We start from the raw sequence: 22,760 nt of genomic DNA on the forward strand, positions 1-22,760 counted from the left end.
TTATATAACTTGTTATATACAAAGGATCATCAAGGAATTTGTGGAAAATGCATATTATAGGAAAACTATGCATGATGGATTTCAAAACTTTTTACACCAAAATAAGCTTATCTTTTAATTCTGTTATTCCATGGAAGTTTTGAAGTCTGCTCATATTTGCATATATATATATACACACACACACACATACATACATACCACACATGTGTACAGTAAACATTGTTTCCATTAGGCAAAAAAGAATAAAACCTCTTTGGAGAGGAAATTAATTTAAAATTTCTTTATCACTTATAGAACTTGCATACAAAGATGTCTGTTATGTTAGATATATATGTGTGTGTGTGTGTGTGTGTGTGTGATGCAGTTTGAGTAACATGTATTCTAGGAAAATAACTTTCTTTGATTTTTTTCCCTCTATTACAAATAAACAGGGAGCTGGGACAGATGAAAAGGTGCTGACAGAAATTATTGCTTCAAGGACACCTGCAGAACTAACAGCCATAAAGCAAGTTTATGAAGAAGGTAAAATGTTTTGAATGACTTTTCGTCTATTTCCACCATCATTTCCTTCATTTCTCCAACACGAATGCAGTCCTCCATAGATAAGGGAGGCAGGCAGTGCATGATTGTTGAATGAATGAATGAGCTATAATTCAAGCCACTTTTTCTTCATTTAGGGGCTGAAAAATTGTCTATTCACTTACAACTATTTTTGTAGTTTTTAAGAAGTTGCTTATGAAGATAGAGTTTACTTTTACATAAGATTTGCAACTGTTATAGGAATAGACAGGTTTTCTTTCTTTTACATTAACTTTGAAGCACAAGGAAGTGGTTTTTTTTCCTTGAAATAAATTCAGTTGCATGTTAGTAGAAGTTAAGAGTTACCTAAAAGGCATTTTAGGAACCTAGGAGAAGAAGCCAAAACCCTTTTCCAGATCAGAGTTGTTAAAAGCATTTGAGTATAATGTATGCTGTTTCAGCTGGTGGCAATGCTTGGGTAAAATGCTCAGCATTTTGACTTTTCTTTGTGGTGTGCCTTACTTTTTTTGTGAAAACAAAATCAGTGTTTCAATCTGCAGCATGTTCCGTGAATGGAATCAAGAAAATGAAATAGAAAGTGAAGGCCGAGGGCCCTGTTCTCATCAGATTTCTCGTAGCTGACCCTTTCTGCTACCTGACTGAGCAGGGCCAGGGCACTCCATTATCAACCCAGTCAGCAGATTGCAATCCTAGTGCCTGCAGCTGGGGAGCTGGGTCTCCAGGACACCACTCGTTTGTTGATGTTAACAATCTTAAACGAGTCAATCAGAACAGTGTGAATATTAAAGCTACTGAGTGGTTACCTTTCCGAGGTGTAGGGTCTTTTGCTTCTCTTTTTCTAGGCAGACAGGTCTGGCCACTAAGACAGAGGTGATTCTGCTCTATTTAATACAGTACTCCAGGATCTCCTTGAGGGTGATGACGCTGATGAGCGAGACTCTATGACTTTGCTGTGGGAGAGCAGATGGAGTGCTGTGAGGGGACCATCACTCTGTGTGGTGTGTCCTCCTTAGCCGTGTTGCTCAGCACTGGCTGCGTGTCCACAGGTATACAGCACGGCCCCTGACCTTGTGGAGATTACATGCAGTCTGTTTAGGGGGGCACATAATTTAGGATAGCTGTAATAGTCAAAGAGTAGTAAAATGCAAACTAAAGTCAGGTACAACGTTTAATGTGAGAGCACACTCTGAGGGGACAAGGCATCATGGCTTTGGATGTTAGGGGAGGCATCACACCACAAATGAGGCATTAATCGGAGTTTCAAGACTAGGTAGGCTTATTAAGTGTCCATTAATGGATAAAGACAGTAGGAGACGGACACACACCCACCCCGTGGAATACTATTCAGCCTGAAAGAAGGAATTCCTGCCATTTGCAACAACATAGATGAACCTGGAGGTCATTATGCAATGTGCAGTGAGCTGGGGCAGAAAGACGAACACTGCATCTTGTCACATGTAGGATCTAAAAAAGCCAAAACTCTCAGAAGCAGAGAGGGGAACGGGGGTTGCCAGCATTGGCGGGAAGGAAACCAGGACAGAAGTAAAAGGAAGAAGGTGATAGAGCCATTTGGTCCAAGGGTACAAAGTTTGTGTTAGGAAGGGGGAGTAGTGGAGATCTAATGTGTGGCACAGTGACTGTGTTAATAGTACTGTACTGTATACTTGAAGTTTGCTAAGAAAGTACATCTTAAATGTTCTCACCGTGTGCACACACACATCCCTGGGGTAATGGATGTACTAATTAGCTTGACTGTGGTAATTTCACAGGGTATGTGTATATCAAAGCATCATGTTGTAAGCCTTAATTACATAAACTTTTTATTCATGTCTCCTAACTCAGTAAAGCTGGGGGAAAAGACTAGGTGGGTTTCGGATCGGTGAGGACGGTGTTTTCAGCCCAGGTGGCCGCTGTATGCCGTGGCATGGAGACTGGGCTGCGGAGAGCTTACTGGGGGCACAGAGAGAACCTGAGCCTAGTGAAGGATGCACAGCTGACCTTCATGGGAGGTGAAATGAACAAGCGAGGCTGGGCGAGGTTACAAGCACAGACAGTTTTGCATAACTGGATTAGAAATTTGGGCAAGATTCAGAGGCACTGCAAATCCTAAAAGGGCAGTGGAATGTTGAACAAAAAATCTTGGAGGTTTGAATCCTGAGGCTAATTACATATTGGTATGGGGGAGGCCAGCTAGGTGTTTCATAATTATGGCCCAACTTAGGCCTATGGGAGGTGTGAGGATGACAAATCAGGGGAGAAATATTTGATAGGATTTGATAACACACACACACATACACACACACACAGAGGTGGAGTTGAGGAAAGAATCAAAACGTTTCTGAAAGGTTTTGTATTTGGGTACCTGGTTGAAATAGATACAAAACTCTTTTGGGTCTTGTAAGATAGAAGTTTCAGGCTTTTCAAGTTTGCCTCCTTTCAAAGTAATGATTAAATATTTAGATGGGTTAGAGTAAGACCTCCTTGGTTTTAACAGCTGAGTGACAGCGGAGAGGCTTGCTACTCCTGCAGACTCTGTTCTCCCCCTTCCTAGGACATGTGGTTGAACAGTTGGAAATAGAGGTCAGAGGGGGCATACTTTAAAGTACCTTTGCAGTCTCTCAGAGTTAAGTGCATTTGCCACAGAGGGAGAATATGTCATTACGAGAAGGCCAGGCCATGCCCAGAGAAAGAAGTCTCTGACTATTTGAGGATGGGAGATGTTTGGAAACCAATCACCTGGGACATTTGGAAGAAAGCAAACCAAAGTTCAGACTGCAGATTGATTGCATTTAGGAGGCTTTCCAGGACCATCATGTCTTGCAAACTAATAACTACCTTGAGTGAGAGCATCTCTGATTTAGGCATGAACCCAGTGCTTTTGGGAGGCTTGAATTCGCTTTTGTCCAGTCACTCACAGCATTTGCCTTTCATCTTTAGGGATGGCACAGAGAAAACTTACGTTAATAAATACAGCGTTTCTTCCCCTATGTCTCTCTCATTCGATGAAGGGGCAGGCTATCCTGATGTAGTTTACGAAGCTGTAAATAAGTGTGACGTGATTCTGTTGCAGAATATGGCTCAAGCCTGGAAGATGACGTGATGGGGGATACCTCAGGGTACTATCAGAGGATGTTGGTGGTTCTCCTTCAGGTATTGGGTGGACACGAATAGTTTGACTAAAATGTCCGAACTTGGACTGGCCTGAATCCAATGAAGTCAGGTCACTTAAAATTCTCTTAATAATTTCTAATGACATGCTGATTCCTGCTGCCATGATTCTGGATGTCTGTTGTCTGTGCTTGTTTGTGTTTTAGAACCTATGACTTAAACTTTTAATAGCTAATTCCTCAGTTTGTTTTAGATAGCAGTACATGTCCTCTGTTTTTCATAGAAATTAAGATCAAGAGGCTCAGATAGGTTTTGTACAGTGCTGGGTGGAGTATTGTAGGGTTGATATCTTAATAAAAGCGTAATATTATTGCTAAGAGAAAAAGCTTTATAGGTGTACGATCATGTGTAACCTTTTTCCATTTAAATGAAAATATTCTACAATTCAGTAATATGACATATTATCTCATATAGGCTAACAGAGACCCTGATTCTGGAATTGATACAGCTCAGGTTGAACAGGATGCCCAGGTGAGTGAGACCCAATATGTGATGACTTTATTCTGACCTAGAAATGAAAAAAGAATTCAAAATCACAGTGTATGTTCTAACCCCCTCTTGAAATAATCTTGTTTATGGGCCCTTTGCAAATCACAGACCCACAGAGGTAAGATTTCTTTTAGTCTGATCTGGCAAACAGAATATTATCCCAAAGCCAAAATGAAATAAAATTAATTATATAGCAAGTTCCACATAGCACATATATTTTTGTAATTAGGGAATATTCATAAAATATAGAATTTTACAAAACAAACAAAAAAACCTTAAAAACAAAACAGGTGCAATATCTTAATAGGAGGGGATAAGGAAGAAAGAATAAAGTAATGGTGATGTTTTATTACACAAGAGATGACAAATGATTGTAGTATTAAGAAGTTTCTGGCTCCTGACTCTGACCTCAGCCCAGCCCCAGTTACTGTGAACATTTGGAGCAGTGAACCAATGGATGGGAGGTCTGTGTCTATGCTTCTCTGTCCCTCAAAGAAAAAATAAAAGTAAGCCTGTTGTGTCATGGTCCTGTGTTTTTTTTTTTTTTTTTTTTTTTTTTTAAGATTTATTTATTTGTTTGAAAGTCAGAGTTACACAGAGAGAGGAGAGGCAGAGAGAGAAAGAGGTCTTCCATCCGCTGGTTCACTCCCCAATTGACCGCAATGGCCAGAGCTGTGCAGATCTGAAGCCAGGAGCCAGGAGCTTCTTCTGGGTCTCCCACGCAGGTGCAGGGGCCTGACTTGGGCCATCCTCTGCTGCTATCCCAGGCCATAGCAGAGAGCTGGATCGGAAGTGGAGCAGCCAGGTCTCGAACCGGCACCCATATGGGATGCTGGTACCTCAGGCCAGGGTGTTAACCCACTGTGCCACAGCGCCAGCCCTGGTCCTGTTTTTAAAATCATAAAACCCTCTATGGGTTCTACTCAGGCTGTGTCCAGGCCCTTAATTTTCCGTGCCTTGCCTCTTTAGGTCTTCAGCCTCTCCCTCATGTTCTTTCCTCCTCTTGTCCTTTCCTCTCCCTAGTCACTTGACTGATTTCTCTTCACAGGTCAGTCCTCAGCTCAGTACTTTGCATGTAGGCTTGCCTGACCCCCAAGGTGTGAGTCAGGTGTTCTTCCAGGGGAAAATGTAGCACCCTAAGCTTCTTGTCCCAGCACCTGCCACGTCACATCGAAGCTGCCTGTTTACTTGTCTGCCTTCCCAGGCATCCTGTGCTGCAGTTGGGTTGTAGCCTCAACTCCTAGCACCTGGTAGATACTCAGTCAATAACTGCTGGATGAATGAGTGTACAACTCTACAAGGGAGGGGCATTTTCCCTGTGGGTAGGGAAACAAGTCCAAGGCCCCTACTGAATAGTGGTGGAGCTGGGATTCCCAACCAGGTCTGCTTGTCTGCAAAGCCCCTTCTCTTGCATCAGCCTCCATGTTATTGACTCTTGCTTGCCTATACAGAGTTTATTAAATACAGATGGGAAGCTTGGCTCTAGCTTGACTCCACCTTCTTGTGGAGAAAAGGGCAAGAGCAGCCCTACCAAGCTGTGCTCCTAGCAGCCTTAATCGGTACTGAGAATGACCTTTTGCTTTCCAAGCAGTAATTATTTGTGGGCTTTGGAGGGAGGCAGTGCTGCTTCTCATTCTCCTACTCCCAGGAGCAGGCCTTTTGGAAGCTTTTCAATGGTCACCATGTTGGAAGCCAGCTCTGGTAGTCTCAGATGACCGGCGGGCGGGGGCGGGGGCTTGCATTAGTGAGCGCTGGGCAGATTTCCCAGCACAGTTGGTGATACAATGAGAGCTTGGCTGCAGCCTGAGGCTCCCAAGGGGAAAGCCGTGCATTTTAACTCCTTTACATTGATTTCCCTCCTCACAGCACTCACTGATCTCAAACTTGCATGGGCATGGGCATCACCTGGGGACCTCATTAAACTGCTGCAGATTTGGATTCTGAGTCTGGGCAGGGTCTGGGAGCCTGCATTCCTGACACAGCCTTGGGGGACGCTGAGACGTGCATGCACCTGTCACTTTCCTTGTCCTGTGGCGGTACCATCATTCAGAACCTTGAGATCGAAACCGTGTTCACCGAGCTGCTTTGATAAATCCCTTGGATGGCATCCAGGCTTCTGTCACCTTCCCAGGGAGCAGGGGCAGCACAGAACATGCTGCCCTGGCCATTAGTTTTTGATTCTGTAAAATGTCCTATTACGAATTAATTAGACCCACTAAAAACAATTCTTTCAGCAGTCTGAGAAGGAAAAGCCATTTACACATGGCCGTAAGGGCACGGGGTTGTTACCACTAATGCAAATGTAAGATTTCTTTCTTTTTTTTTCTTTTTAAAAAAACATTATTTATTTATTTATTTGAGAGGTAGAGTGAGAGGGAGAGACAGAGAGAAAGATTTACTCCCCAAATGCCTGCAATGGCCAGGGCTGTGCCGATCCAAAGCTAGGAGCCAGGAGCTTCCTCCCGGTCTTCCATGCGGGTGCAGGGGCCCAAGGACTTGGGCCATCCTCCACTGCCTTCCTAGGCCATAGCAGAGAGCTGGATTGGAAGAGGAGCAGCCAGGACTAGAACCGGCACCCATGTGGGATGCCGACGCATCAGTTGGAGGATTAACCTGTGCCACAGCGCCAGCCCCCTAAATGTAAGATTTCTTAATTGGGAGCAAGGCGAGGCAGTGAGAGGACGCTTTCAAAAGCTTTTGAATTTTTCTCCTGCTGATGCCTGGCACTGAGAGAATTCCTGTTGCAGAGTTGAGAAGCTGCAGTGAGTCATTCACTTGGGACTCACATGCACGTTTTGAAGCTAATTTACTATGCTTTTTAACATCTTAAATGTGTTAAAATGATGATATGTTTAATCTGCTAAAACTGATTTTACCTGCTGTCCTGCCAAATCATTGTTTTATGCTTTCTCTGGAGGCAGAGTTGAAATCTTAGGGGGAAGAGAAGGGAAGCAATGTTTATTGAGCACCTGCTACTAATTGGTTGACACTGGTCCTTGCATTCCATAAGCTATAATCTCTAATGACTCTACAGGAAGATCATTCCCGCTCTGTAGGTGAGGACCCTGAGGCCTGAGAAGAGATTTAGGTAGTTCAAAGATAAGGCCAAGGGCCAGGTCTCTCTGTGAATCCAAAGCCTGTTGTGTCCTTTGTACTGATACAGGGCTTCTCAGACTGTTCCTGGTCTGAGCTACCAAGGACAAGTGCTGAGGAGGTGTGAGGAGTGGGAAGGGCCCTCATGCAGGGCAGCTCCTTAGATCCTGGGTGTGCTTGTGTAGCGGAAAGGATGCTTGATGAAATCAAACCCACCTTTCAGTGTCTTTGCTACATGTGAAGATGCCATCATTATTGTTACATATGATTTGTTTAATAATAGCTTTCAAATAAATATTGATTTCAGAACTGTCTTTTTAGTTTTGAAGAGCATACTCATACAACCAGAATTTATTTCTTTGTCATTTTAAAAACAACTTTTTCAGATTTATTTATTTATTTGAACGGCAGAGATAAAGAGAGAGAGAGATCCTCCATTCGCTGGTTCACTCCCCAAATGGCTGCAGCAGGCTGGGCTGGGCCAAGCTGAAGCCAGGAACCAGGAGCAGGAGCCTCCTCCGGGTCTCCCACATGGGTGCAGGGTCCCAAGCACGTGGACCATCTGCTGCCCTCTCAGGTGCATTAACCCGGGGCTTGGATGGGAAGTAGAGCAGCTTGGATTCTAAATGGAGCCCTTATGGGATGCTGGCACCACAGGCAGGAGCCTAACCTTCCATGCCACAATGCTAGCCCCTAAATTTCAAAATTGACTCTAAAATGTGTATAATTTTCATCTTTTAAAAAAATTTCTGAAAATATAATAAAAATAGGTCTATCGACACCAACATAACTACATTCTTCTGCATGCTGTGATGAACACTTCTGCCTCTGAGTGCACAAGCTGTTGCTGCCTCCCGTCCTTCCTTACGTTGCCAGTAAGGGCATGAGGCCAACTCCATGCAGCAGCCTCAGCCAGTGGCCTTCATCTTGGTCTAATTGGTGTCCTTATTTAAAATGAATAACCAAATGGGCAGTGTAGGCCTTGTAAAGATTGATTCTCTGGGTTTTAATAAATTATCCACATCTCAATAAATGGACTCAGACTGAATGACGACATCTGTATATAAATTTTATTTTTAAGCAGTTACACGAACAATGGAAAGCATATATTATTTTCCATGTCAAAAATGCAGTCACTCAGACCATCCAACTAGTATTTATTATATATTCTAGGAACCAGGCAATACCCACAGTCTTTAAAAAGCTTGTGGGTGCAGGTGTTTGGCACAGCATGTTAAGCAGCTGCTTGAGATACCTGCATCTCCTATCGGAGTGCTTGGGTTTGGGTCCCGGCTCCACTCTCCATTCCTGTTCCCTGGTAATGCATACTCTGAGAGACAGCAGGTGATGGCTAAAGTACTGGTGTCCCTGCCACCTGTGTGGGAGACCTGGATTGAACCTGACCCAGCCCTGGCTGTCATGGATATTTGGCAAGTGAACCAGCAGATGGGGAGATCTCAGTCTCTCTTCCTTTCAAGTAAAACAAATAAAAAAAAAAATTATTGTGACCCTTTGGAAATCTGACAACATTTTATAGCTAACCTTGGCTAAATTATAAAGAGAAAATGTAGAGTTTGCTTTTTGTCATATGCTATTGAACAGCTGCAGAATATGCAAAACCAAAAATGCAGACAACTCCCAGTTAAATTCTTCACTACTCTGTAAGTGGATCTGGCAATAGGGAGGTGATCAGAACTTTCTGCAACCCACACGATTGTTCTCACAAGACTGCAAGTTATGGTAGACAGTTTGGGAGTATTTAACCTTGCTCCATCACCCTGCTGTGTTGCTCTGACCCATTGTTGTGCATTACAGATCAGTGCATGCTTCTAAGTTCGCTCCAAACCTAGCTAAGACTCAAAGTAGGAAACATTTGCAATGGAAAGTGGAAGATGATGAATCAGGCAAATGAATATTGAGGGAATAAAAACAAGATGTGATTAAGAACCTGGAAGTGGCACTGTGGTGTGGTGGATAAAGCTGCTGCCTGCAGTGCTGGCATCCCATATGGGGGATGGTTTGAGTCCCTGCTGCTCCACTTCTGACCCAGCTCTCTGCCATGGCCTGGGAAAGCAGTATAAGATGGCCCAATTCTTTGGGCCCCTGCATCTGTGTGGGTGACCTGGGGGAAGCTCCTGGATCCTGGATTCAGATAGGCACAGCTCCTGCCATTGTGACCATTTGGGGGGTGAACCAGAGGATGCAAGACCTCTCTTTCTTTCTCTCTCTGCCTCTCTATATCTTTCAAATGAATTAAATAAAATCTTTTTTAAAAAAAGTACCTGGAAATGAGGGGGAACAACATTCTACTAACCGAGGTGGAAATGTTTGCAGACATTGTTTCAGGCTGGAGAACTTAAGTGGGGGACAGATGAAGAAAAGTTCATCACCATCTTTGGAACACGCAGCGTGTCTCATCTGAGAAGGGGTGAGTGAAGGAGGACTGCATGGGGTTGATGCTTTGGTGTGTTTTGCATGCCAAAGCACCAGCCACGTGGCAGGTACTTAGTGAATCGTTTTTGTATTTTTTTCCTTTCTGTGACCTGGAGAAGTCTCATGATCCTGTTTGTTGCTATCAAAACTTCTGTGAAATTAGAGATCTTAAATCCACCCTTCACTCTCATTAGAGGGTGGTGAGGGAAGTCAAGCCTTTAGATTGTTCTCTGAGTCACACATCACTGAGTAGTGGTTCAGTTAAGACCTCATTTGTGGATATTCTTCAGTACTTGGGAATGAGTTCTGTGGTGAGTGACAGAAAATCATAACAGTCACCTTTGGGTATTTCTCTAAGAAGGATCCATGATTGTCTTGGCAAGACCTGAGATCTCTGTTTTTGCCTTCTACTCTTAGCATTTTGGTTTTCTTTTTCATGATTATTACCACATCATCACAAGACAGTTTGTGATGTAGCCCTTTTTATAGCAGGAAGGAAAGAATGGGATAACTAGTTTTCTATTACTTGCTATAAGGAAACAGACTCCTCAGAATGCCCTCAAGCAGATTTACCTGTAGGTCTTATTGGTTATAACTAGGAAAGGGGCTGAGAAGTCAGTTAATTGGGAACACTTGTCATCTGTTGCTTAGGGCCTGGCACGCTGAGGCTCTGAACACAAGGTTCTGCCTTCAAGGAGGAAGCTGTCTTTAGTGGGAGGAACAATAGCTGTGCAGAGAAAATACCTTCTTTCTGGGAAGAATGATCCATATGGTATTAACAAATCCTTTTCATTTTCTTCTAGTGTTTGATAAATACATGACTATATCAGGATTTCAGATTGAGGAAACCATTGACCGAGAGACTTCTGGTAATTTGGAGCAACTACTCTTGGCTGTCGGTAGGTAATTTTTCAATGTATATAGTGTTTGTAGTGATTAAGAGCAAAAGTGTTTTGTTCATGTGAAGTTTAGGCTGTATTTGAAAACAACCACCTATTTGTTTATGACATAATATTTGGGTGAAGCAGACTCTTCAGTTTCCAATTTGAAAGTCTGTATTGATACTGGAAATACATGTTCATTTGCTTAGTTCTTGGTACACAGTTGTGAAATTCATGCATATGAGAGGTTTCTTCAAAAAGTTCATGTGAAATGCATATTATGAAAGACCTATATATGTATTTCACATTTTTTGGCACCAAAATAAGCTCTTAATTCCAAATCTAGGGAGAATCTGGTTGTCCAGTGGTCCTGGTTTTCATTTGGATATAGAGTGAGCCTCATCTGCCTTGTTCCTCAAGTTTTTGGGATGGAGCTCAAGCTTTTGTGTTCTCTGTCTTTTGGAAAATGAGTTAAGGACATGTATGAATCATAAAACAGTAGCCTTTCACCTGAGTATGAATTTAGTGAGCTTTGCCTGGAAAGCTTTTAGACAGTTCCTGTATAATTAGAATAAATGCACAAAATATGCACAATCCGTATGGTATTAACATTATTATGCACAACTATAATCCAAAATTTATACTTGCTGGTGGTTGTTTTTCTTCAGCATGGAAAAGGGACAATTGAAAAAACCCCTACAGTTCCAATGATGCTATCTTTGTAAATTAAGGAACTTCCAGATGATAGGCTTTCTGAAGCTAAGCCGACTGAGATCTGAGAAGCCTTGACCTACGTTACACATGTAGATGTTCAGAGGTCAACTCTTGATGTCAGTTTGAATGTATGGAAATGGGTATCTCATCCACCTTGTGTACATTATGGATATGAAAGAATATGGGGGGGGGAATAGGAAGCTAGTTCAAGATAATTCAAACATCACATAGAGTAGTAATCTTATATTATGGGCTTGCATTTCTTGGAGTGAAAGCTTCCAAGAAGTTTGTATAATGTGTTGCTGCTGAGGAAGGTTGTGACATAACAACCTAGGCTGCCCAAACTGCTGTGTCTAAAAAGTACTTCCAGCTCTGGCCTCAGAATCAGCCCTTAAGGCATTCAGATCTGGCTAAAAAGCCCATGAGAGTATTTCAGGTATGGAAAGCCAAGACACTGTGGCCAAAAAAAAAAAAAAAAAAAAGACCTAAATGAAAAATCTCTGTGAGATCCCAGTGGGAAGAACAGGCCATCAAAGAAGGAAGTACCTTTCTCTGAAGGGAGGAGAGAACTTCCACTTTGACTATGACCTTGTCTAAATAATGTGAGAGTTAGTGGACTCAAGAGGCTTCCATGGCCTTGGCAACTCATGATAAGAGCCTTGGTTGATTACTGACATCATAAATAAGAGTGTCAATTGTTAAGTCAACAACGGGAGTCACTGTGCACTTATTCCACATGTAGGATCTCTGTCCTTAATGTGTTGTACTCTGCGAATTAACAGTAAAGCTAGTATTCAAACAGTACTTTATACTTTGTGTGTCTGTGGGTACAAACTGTTGAAATCTTAGTATATACTAAGTTGATCTTCTGTATATAAGATAATTGAAAATGAATCTTAATGAAGAATGGGATGGGAGAGGGAGTGAGAGATGCGATGGTTGTGGGTGGGAGGGTGGTTATGGGGGAAAAAAACAGCTATAATCCAAAATTATACTTTGGAAATTTATATTTATTAAATTAAAGTTTTAAAAAGTGCTTCCAGAAAAAGGGCCATAAAAAACTTGCATTAGTGTTCTATATACCTTTCTTTCTTTTCTTTTTTTTTTGGAATTTTTTTATTGATCTCTTTTTTATTTTTTTAAGCTTTTATTTAATAAATGTAAATTTCCAAAGTAGAACTTTTGGATTACAGTGGCTTTTTCCCCCCCATAACTTCCCTCCGACCCGCAACTCTCCCATCTCCCGCTCCCTCTCCCATTCCATTCACATCAAGATTCATTTTTAATTCTCTTTATATACAGAAGATCAATTTAGTATATACTAAGTAAAGATTTCAACAGTTTGCACCCACACAGAAACTCAAAGTGTAAAGTACTATTTGAGTACTAGTTATATTATTAATTCACATTGTACAATCCATTAAGGACAGAGATCCTACATGGGGAGTAAGTGCACAGTGACTCCTGTTGTTGACTTAACAAATTGACACTCTTGTTTATGGTGTTAGTAATCACCCAAGGCTGTTGTCATGAGTTGCCAAGGCTATGGAAGCCTTTTGAGTTCGCCGACTCCAATCTAATTTAGACAAGGTCATAGTCAAAGTGGAAGTTCTCTCCTCCCTTCAGAGAAAGGTACCTCCCGCTTCCCATGTTGGATCATTCTCCCCACCCCCCCCTTTTTTTTTTTTTTTGGACAGGCAGAGTGGACAGTGAGAGAGAGAGAGACAGAGAGAAAGGTCTTCCTTGGTTCACCCTCCAATGGCCGCCGCGGCCGGCGCGCTGCGGCCGGCGCACCGCGCTGATCCGATGGCAGGAGCCAGGAGCCAGGTGCTTTTTCCTGGTCTCCCATGGGGTGCAGGGCCCAAGCACCTGGGCCATCCTCCACTGCACTCCCTGGCCACAGCAGAGAGCTGGCCTGGAAGAGGGGCAACCGGGACAGAATCCGGCGCCCCAACCAGGACTAGAACCCGGTGTGCCGGCGCTGCAAGGCGGAGGATTAGCCTAGTGAGCCGCGGCGCCGGCCCTCCCCTTTTTAATTCTATAGGTTAGTATTTGCAGACACTTTTCTTGTTTATGTGATCCCTTTGACTCTTAAATCTATCATTATGATCAATTGTGAACTGAAACTGATCACTTGGAGTATGAGATGGCATTGGTACATGCCACCTTGATGGGATTGAATTGGAATCCCCTGGCATGTTTCTAACTCTACCATTTGGAGCAAGTCAGATTGAGCATGTCCCAAATTGTACATCTCCTCCCTCTCTTATTCCCACTCTTATATTTAACAGGGATCACTTTTCAGTTAAATTTAAACACCTAAGAATAATTGTGTGTTAATTACAGAATTCAACCAATAGTATTAAATAGAACAAAAAAAATACTAAAAGGGATAAAGTATTAAGTTGTTCATTAACATTCAGAACAAGGGCTTATCAAGTCACTGTTTCTCCTAGTGTCCATTTTTTTTTGGGAATTTTTTAAAAAATGATTTGTTTACCTGAAAGGTAGTTACAAAGAGAAGGAAAGACAGAGAGAAGGAGAGAGAGAGATCTTCCATCAGCTGGTTCACTCCCCAAATGGCTACAGCTACTAGGGCTGGGCCAGGCCAAAGCCAGGAGCCAAGAGATTATTTTGGGTTTCCTATGTGGGTGCAAGGGCCCAGGGGCTTGGGCCATCGTCTGCTGTTTTCCCATGTGTATTAGCAGGGAGCTTGATAGGAAGTGGAGCAGCCAGGACTCAAGCTGGTACCCACATGGGATGCTGGTGCTGCAGGCCATGTTTTAACCCACTGTGCCACAGCGCTGGCCCCCTCTATACCTTTCTTTGTAGAACTAAGAACTCCAAGGAAAAACCAAGCCAGTATACAAGGAAATACTTGGTATGTGAGGAAATCAGGTCAGCTTACAAACAGGTAGCACTTTGGCCTGTTACCTTTATAGAGGTAGGTAGGTACTTCACAGAGTTCATGAAAAAATGGAATTTAAAGATGAGTCGTGGTGCAAAAAAAGCTGAAATCAATCTATGCATAATGGGAATTTTCCATGGACTTTTTGAAGAGCTGTAAGCATGAGGCAGCATTTCATTTTTAATAAACTAGTCCTTCTCATATTGGAGTAGCATCTGATCACTGTCTTATTTTTAGTGAAATCTATTCGAAGTATACCCGCCTACCTTGCAGAGACTCTCTACTATGCTATGAAGGTAAGTTGATCCCTTGAACCTTCCATCCAATAAAGGTCTCCATCTCTGATGATGATTCAGATAATAGACCTTAAACATTTTTCTCTTCTTAAAACATAAAAACTGTATTTAATAACGTGCCCCTTTCTTTTTATTTCTCAAAGGGAGCTGGGACCGATGATCATACCCTCATCAGAGTCATGGTGTCCAGGAGTGAGATTGATCTGTATAACATCAGGAAGGAATTTAGGAAGAATTTTGGAACCTCTCTTTATTCCATGATTAAGGTAGTAGAATGCTTCTTAAATTATGTTTAGAAATCTCAAGGAGACCAACATACAGCATATAAGATACAGATGGGAGAATCTACTTCTTGTGTAAAGTTTAAAATTGTAGTGGTATGATTAGAGCCATGAGTTAGGATGCTTGGTGTAATGTTTCCTGAAGTAGAGATAAGGCTCCTGAGTGAAAGCTTGGGTATTGGTGTGTCTGAGGCTGCCGGTGAATTTAGAAGCATTATTCAGAAGTGGTGACAGGTGACTCAACAAATGCCACCCCTTGCCCATGACAATAATGTGTTCCTTCTGTCTTTTATCAGTTTCAGCTGCCTTTATTACTTATTACTTCCTCCTTTCTTTCATGTCAGTGTTTCCTTTCTTTCTTTAGTCTGTTATCACCTTGTCTCTGGCCTTGGCTCATAGCTCAAGAGAGAACCAACCAGGCCATCTCTGGAGCCAGTAAGGCACCTCGATATTGCCATCATTTTTTTCTTGTGAAGCCAGGTGCTTTGGGCCCTATACTTAAACTTGGCATAAGATCATTGGGCTTTGTGTGTGGGTGTCTCTCTGTGTTGGTAAAGGTTAGTGTGGGCTGTATGCAATGTAGGATTGCAGTTGAGCCAAAGCTGTTCATTCAGTGTGTAAAGGGGACCTCAGAAAGCCTGTTGGAAATCATGTATGATGAAGAAGCTTTGCATGGATTTCCATCTTTTTTTTCTTTTTAAAGATTTATTTATTTATTTATCTAAAAGTCAGAGTTACAGAGAGAGAAGGAGAGGCAGAGAGAGAGAGAGAGAGAGAGAGGTCTTCAGTCCGCTAGTTCACTCCCCAAATGGCTGCAATGGCTGGGGCTGTGCCAATCCGAAGCCAGGAGCCAGGAGCTTCCTCTGGGTCTCCCATGTGGGTGCAGGAACCCAAGGACTTGGGTCATCTTCCACTGCTTTCCCAGGCCACGGCAGAGGGTTGGATTGGAAGTGGAGCAGCCTGGACTCAAACCGGCACCCATATGGGATGCCGGCACTGCAGGCAGCGGCTTTACTTGCTATGCCACAGTGCTGGCCTCTCCACCTTTTTGTTGCACCAAAACACAAAAACTTGTGTTTTTCTTTTTTCTTTTTTTTTTTTTTTTAGATTTAAAAAAAAATTATTTGACAGGTAGAGTTACAGACAGTGAGAGAGAAAGAGAAACAGAAAGGTCTTCCATCTGCTGGTTCACTCTCCAAATGTCTGCAATGGCCAGAGCTGTGCTGATCTGAAGCCAGGAGCCAGGTGCCTCCTCCTGGTCTCCCATGCAGGTGCAGGGGCCCAAGCACTCGAGCTATCCTCCACTGCTTTCCCAGGCCACAGCAGAGAGCTAGACTGGAAGAGGAGCAACTGGGACTAGAACCGGGGCCCATATGGGATGCCGGTGCCGCAGGTGGAAGATTAACCTAGTGCACCACGGCGCTGGCCCCCAATTTATGTTTTAATTCCATTTTCCATGAACTTCTTGAAGTGTCTTTGTTACGTGTCATGTGACTAGGCGGAAGGGTGATGGAGTGGAGCTTTGAAGGCATAGCTAAAGTGCTATTGTGTTCTACACATCTGTGTGTGAGAAAAGAAGCTAAGCATGTGCATCCTTTCCATATTTGAGGCAAAAAACATAACAAAGTGGCCTCATCATTGCCATCCCTTAACCAAAGACATACCATGTGATAGGAACTTAAGAGTCTGTTTAAAAAGCTTGATTGCATTGATGTTGTATAACTTTTCCTGTTCTCTGTGGTACTAGAAGGAAGAGCATACATCATTGTCTTTTTTTTTTTTTTTTTTTTTTTTTTTTTGACAGGCAGAGTGGATAGTGAGAGAGACAGAGAGAAAGGTCTTCCTTTGCCGTTGGTTCATCCTCCAATGGCCACCACGGCTGGCGCGCTGCGGCCGGCGCACTGTGCTGATCTGAAGGCAGGAGCCAGGTGCTTCTCCTGGTCTCCCATGGGGTGCAGGGCCCAAGGACTTGGGCCATCCTCCACTGCCTTCCCAGGCCACAGCAGAGAGCTGGCCTGGAAGGGGGGCAATTGGGACAGAATCCGGCGCCCCGACCAGGACTAGAACCCGGTGTGCTGGCGCCGCTAGGTGGAGGATTAGCCTATTGAGTGGCGGCTCCGGCTCTACCTCATTGTCTTTGAGAGAACTGTGCCCCTAAGGGGTGAAATTAGAGAGTTGCACCTAAGTTGTATTGATAGGAAACTCCACGTCACATTCTTGATGTGAAAGTCACACAGAGGATGACTCACTTGGGAGAGAAGTCATATGAATGAAGCTTGTTGCCAGATATTTCTTAGGTTTTGATTTCCTGTGGCTTCTGTGAGTCACGGAGGTTAATGGAGTGCTTTTGGGTTCTAGGATGACACATCTGGGGACTACAAGAAAGCCCTCCTGCTGCTCTGTGGGGGAGATGACGACTGATATGCTCCCTGGAGAGAGGGATCCTGCTCCATGCCTGCCATGCCACCACCGCCTGCCTTCTGCACGTCCAGCGGGCGTGCGACACCTCGCCTTACACCAGCGTGCTGAGACCAAGACGTGTATTGTAGAAGAAAACATCCTAGCTGCTTCTTACCTTTGAGATCTTTCTCTCTTTGACTAGTGTAGTACTGAAGTGTACTTACGTTACCAAACCTAATTTCTGGGCCATTTACAGTTTCCTTAAGGGGGCAGACTGCTTTAAGCCTTTCATTTATATTGAATTAATAATCTCATCACTGCAATCAGAACCTTCACCTTGAAATTGTGAACTCCTGGAAGTGTTACTAATCAAGTTTGCTATCAAATTAAACCTGCAAATTTATGGTGATTGTTCTCAAAAGATTAATGAAAAATAAAGATTTCCTTCCCCTTACATTGTGGGCAGACGTGTGTTTTGAAAGTTTATTTATATTTTTAACAGTATCCTCTTTCAAGCCAATCAAGTGATAACGATGTTAATTGAGAACTGAACTTCCAGTTGGTCTTCTGGGTGATAAGAAATACAACAGCACAAACTATGAATTTCCTTCCCACCCACCATGGAACGAGGGCAAGGTCGTAGGGATCTGGTTTGTTTGAGCATCGTTAAGGCAGTGTTGATGCTGCTGCTTGCTTAGTACAATAGCTAATTTTAAAGCTTAGTCTAAAAATTCAAAGCACTACCTTCCTCTTTGCTGCTATAAACTTGTTTTCCCTCTTTACCATCTGCCCCCTTCTTTGAGATAAAAAGACAGGCAATACTTTTTAGAAAGGAGCACTTTCTTTATCTCTTCTAATAGTTACCTTTCAGTTTTCTGTTTTCAGCTGCCTCCTCACTCAGTGTCACTTTTCTTTTGTACTTATACCTCAATAGGTAACTTTTAATTTTTTTATTTATTTCTTTTATTTAGTAAATATAAATTTCCAAAGTACAGTTTATGGAATACAATGGCTCCCCCCCCCCATAATTTCCCTCCCACTTGCACCCCTCCTATCTCCCACTCCCTCTCCCATTCCATTCACATCAAGATTCAATTCTCTTTATATACAGAAGATTGATTTAGTATATATAAAGATTTCATCAGTTTGCACCCACACAGAAACACAAAGTGTAAAATACTGTTTCAGTACTAGTTATAGCATTACTTCACATTAGACAACACATTAAGGACAGATCCCACATGAGAAGTAAGTACACAGTGACTCCTGTTGTTGACTTAACAATTTGACACACTTGTTTATGGCGTCAGTAATCTTCCCTAGGCTCTAGTCATGAGTTGCCAAGGCTATGGAAGCCTGTTGAATTCGCCAGCTTTGATCTTATTCCGACAGGGTTTTAGTCAAAGTGGAAGTCCTCTCTTCCCTTCAGAGAAAGGTACCTCCTTCTTTGATGGCCCCGTAGATAACGTTTTTTAAAGTAAACATTGACATTAATAGGAATATCATACTGATAAAATGGACTATTCTCCCTTCAAAACTTTTGAACAGTGATAATGTTCTCCTTACAGCCTTTAATACTCATCTGATTATCCAGGGGAAACTTACATATTGTGTTTGTGTACATGTGAGGTGGAACTTTTCTCCCTTAAAGGGTCATAGATGGGCCCTGTGCTGTGGTGTTGTGGGCTAAGCCTCTGCTTGTGGCAGTGGCATCCTGTATGGGTGCCGATTCATGTCCTGGCTGCTCCTCTTTGATCCAGCTCTCTGCTATGGCCTGGGAAAGCAGAAGATGGCCCAAGTGCTTGGGCTCTTGCACCTGTGTGGGAGACCCAGCGGAAGCTCCTGACTCCTGGCTTCGGATGGCTCAGCTCTGGCCACTGTGGCCATTTGGGGAATGGGAGTGAACCAGTAGATGGAAGACTTTTCTCTTTGTCTCTCCCTCTCCGTCTATAACTCTGCCTCTCAAATAAATAAATATAATCTTAAAGAAAAAGGGTCATAGGCAGTTTCAATACAGAGCTAAGGTAAACATTTATTGTCTGCACTTTTCATAAGAAAGATAGCATGTTTTGAAGAGTTTTGCTATGTTTTGCTTTTTAATAACTCACTGGCTTTATGTGGATAAGCCTTGGATAATTTATTTGTCATGCTTTAAAAGAAATGAACTAATGAACTGTAACATTTGCTATGTATATCGTCTTTGTGATCTGCTCAGTTCTTCCTGTGGCCTTATTGTGATCCCGGTTTTTTGGAACTAGACAAGCTGATTCTAATTTACTGTGAATAAAGAGGAGTTGTTGTCAAATCTTAAGAGAACGATGGAAGAGCACTAATATTTGCATCCTTTTGAGTGGACCATAAGGCCAGAACAGTTAAAGCCATGTATATCATACTGGTGTGTGAATAGACTGACACATGGACAAAATAGTGTGTCTAGATAATGAAGCAAATCTATCTGAAAATTTAGCATATGATAATGATAGGTTTTAACTTGCTGTTAAAGATGGAGTTCATTCTAAAAATGTGTGAAGACAGTTGAACAGACATGTTTAGAGAGATGGTTATGTCTGCACTCATGTGATAATATCCCATGAAGTGGACCAAAGACTTAAGTATAAAAATTAAATCATAGAAAGCAACATGGGGCAATTTCCTCACAGCTGTGCCTGCTGAATTCTCTGGGAAGCGGATGCTGAGATGGAGTTGCAGTACAAAAGGTTAATTGGGAAGGCAGGAAGCAGGACTGGCATGGGGTTTCATTAGACCGCCTGGCAGGTGTGACCAAGCCTATGCCGGTACAGTGTAAGGACCTAGAAGAGGAGTCCCTGTTAGACAGAAGTGCTTGGCCTTGTACCATTACCCCCACGCCCTCAGTTATTGGTTGGGTGTCTCCTAGAGGAGAACGTGGCTGGCCCAGTTCAATGCCAAGGCAAACCCTGAAAGAATGACAGGTAGAAACTTTGAGCATCCTATCTATCCTATAGCTTAGGATTGAATCTTTTCTTTCTGTTTAAAAACACTTTATTCACTTATTTGTAAGGCAAATAAAAGGGTCCTATCCACTGGTTCACTACCCAGATGCCTGCAATAGCCATGGTTGGGCCCGGCCAAGACCAGGAGCTGTGATCTTGGTTCAGGTCTTCTATGTAGGTGGCAGAAACCCAAGTATCTAAGCTATCACCTGCCGCCTTCTAAAGTGTACATTAGCAGGAAGCTGGAATCCAGAGCAGAACTAGTCTTCTAACCTGGGCACATGGTTATGGGATGTAGGTGTCATACACAGTGGCTTAACTGCTAGGCCAAATGCCTGCCTCCTGAGTCTTAGCAAGAGGATCTGTGTGGAGCAGCCCAGGTCAGTCATTATAGTCTTAAAGTGGGAGCTCTTCCCAACTATTGGGAGCCCTTCCCAACTATTACTCCAAATCCAAAAGTCACAAGAGAAAAAATTATTTTTGAACACCCAAGAAAATCAGCACTTTCTGCATGATCCAAAAAGGCAAGAGGGAAAACACTACCACCACTTAGAAGAAAAGTCAATGGACATGAGGAAAGCTGAGGAAAATATTTGTAACATATAATAAGGTACTAATCTTTGAATATAAATAAATCCTACAAAGCAAAAAGGGAAGACAAATAGTATCATAGTTAAGAAAAATGGCTATAAGAGATGAATGAGAAACACAAGTGATATTTAAACAGGAAAAGATGCTCAGCCTCACTTATAATAAAAGAAACAAAATAAAATTACATGGAGATCCCTTTTTTTCACTAATCATATTGTCAGAAATCCACAAATTGGATAACATTCTAGAGTTGGCAGCCATGGTGAACTCGAAACTCCCACAGATAGCCAATGGGGTGAATGGTGATACAATGCTCTGGTGAGTAGTTGAGCAATATTTAGCAAAACCTTAAATGCATGTATCTTCCAACCCAGCTTAGCACTCTGGGAGTTTAATCCACACATTACTACACAATTATGAAATGAGGTATGTACCAGGTTATTGCAACACTGTTTTAGCAAAAGATTGTAAATATCCCAAGTATCCATCAATAGAAGACTGGTTAAAAGAACTATAGTTTATACAAATAATAGAATACTATTGCCACATACAGATGAAAAGGCCCTTATGTATCTTAGGAAAAGGTCAATTTAAGTGTTCCGTGAAAACAGCGAGTTGTTATTTCTTAACTAGTGTGTGAAAGTAAGAGACAGGGATATATATTCCTATTAGCTTGTTTCTATGTGAAGGCACACTAGAAAGGAAGTTAGGGCATTGATAACAGTAGTTAACTACAGGCAATAAGACTATATATTCTAGTTTGCCCAAAACAGAGTCTATTTATGCCTATCATCCTGAATAATTATTAGTAGCATCACTTAGAGCTCAAAAGTGCTTTGGGACTTGTGGAAATGGAATCAGCAGATGTGCCTATGACAAAAATCTCAACGTATATGATCATGAAATTGTTTTGAGGTTTGAAATGTCATGTATTACTTATTTTTTGAAAAGGGAATGCATTAGAAAAAAATGAGGGTGGGAAATTCGTGTCAGCCAATGTCCCATGTGGAAGAAAATGCTCTACACCCTACGAAATGTATTTTACTGTAAGACATATATAAGATTATCCTATATTTCCCATTTCCAAAGGGACTGAAAATTTAGTATAATGTTCATCACAGTGCTTTGCACTCAGGTTCCAGCAGGGGCAGCATTGTTCATGTGAGCAGGCCTATGAGACCACACTAAACATCTTTTCATGTTTAAAGATCACTTGTTGTTTCTCATTCATCTCTTATAGCCATTTTTCTTAACTATGGTACTGTTTTGTCTTCCATTTTTGCTTTTTAGGATTTATTTATATTTGAAGATTATTATATGTTACATGTATAATATGTTACATATAAAATGTTACACTAGCACACACTACTGTGCTTAAGGTCCTTTGAGTTGTGTGTCCTACTGGGGAAAAGACACTTGAACTAAGGAAAGGCGAATTGCAGTATTGGATATGGTCTCAACATCACAAAAATGTTCATTCTCATTAATGTTTTCTAACTGGTAATGTGATCCTAATAAAAATACCCAGAGAAAATTTTTGAAAGTTTCTGTGGAAAAACAGACAAGAAAGAAGGCCAGGAAATTCTTTTAAAAAATCAGGGAGCTAAGGGGCTAGACTTACCAGATATTACAGGGAGGTTTAAGACTATAATAAATACTTGCATGGGAGGCAGACAGATAATAGAGTACAAATGACAAAAATAGGTCTAGTACATGGGAACTTGGTATAAGGTAAAATGTCATGTCAAGTCAATAGAGAAAATAGACGTTACGTAATTGGTGCTGGGGTCCTGTCTCCAAAAACTGAGCTATACCTGTAACTCACATCTCATGATACTCAATGATTTCATAAGAAAAAAAAAGATAAATCTGACAAATACTAAAACCCTTCTAATACCTGACTTGTTAGTATATTATAAAATCTAAAGACTGTAAAAGAAAAAGACCAATTACATTTAACTAAAACCTTAAACTTTATGGAACTGAAAATTAAA

General features: G+C 42.0%; 1 protein-coding gene across 4 annotated transcripts in view; it reads left to right on the forward strand.

Moving 5' to 3' along the window:
• The window catches only part of ANXA5 (annexin A5), a 41,815-nt gene extending 24,158 nt beyond the window's left edge, over positions 1-17,657 (forward strand). For all 4 annotated transcript variants that reach the window (XM_070047666.2, XM_008267910.5, XM_008267908.5 and 1 more), the window contains exons 6-13: positions 432-522; positions 3,611-3,690; positions 4,123-4,179; positions 9,625-9,718; positions 10,527-10,622; positions 14,464-14,522; positions 14,666-14,788; positions 17,162-17,657. In XM_070047666.2, coding sequence (XP_069903767.1) covers positions 432-522; positions 3,611-3,690; positions 4,123-4,179; positions 9,625-9,718; positions 10,527-10,622; positions 14,464-14,522; positions 14,666-14,788; positions 17,162-17,224 — 663 coding nt within the window. In that variant the 3' untranslated portion in view covers positions 17,225-17,657. The remainder of the gene's footprint in view (positions 1-431; positions 523-3,610; positions 3,691-4,122; positions 4,180-9,624; positions 9,719-10,526; positions 10,623-14,463; positions 14,523-14,665; positions 14,789-17,161) is intronic.
• The last annotated feature ends 5,103 nt before the right edge of the window (positions 17,658-22,760 follow it).

Source organism: Oryctolagus cuniculus, chromosome 8 (genome assembly GCF_051225735.1).
Source record: "Oryctolagus cuniculus isolate XC-2025 breed Fujian yellow rabbit chromosome 8, ASM5122573v1, whole genome shotgun sequence".
In the NCBI taxonomy this organism is placed as follows: Eukaryota; Metazoa; Chordata; class Mammalia; order Lagomorpha; family Leporidae; genus Oryctolagus; species Oryctolagus cuniculus.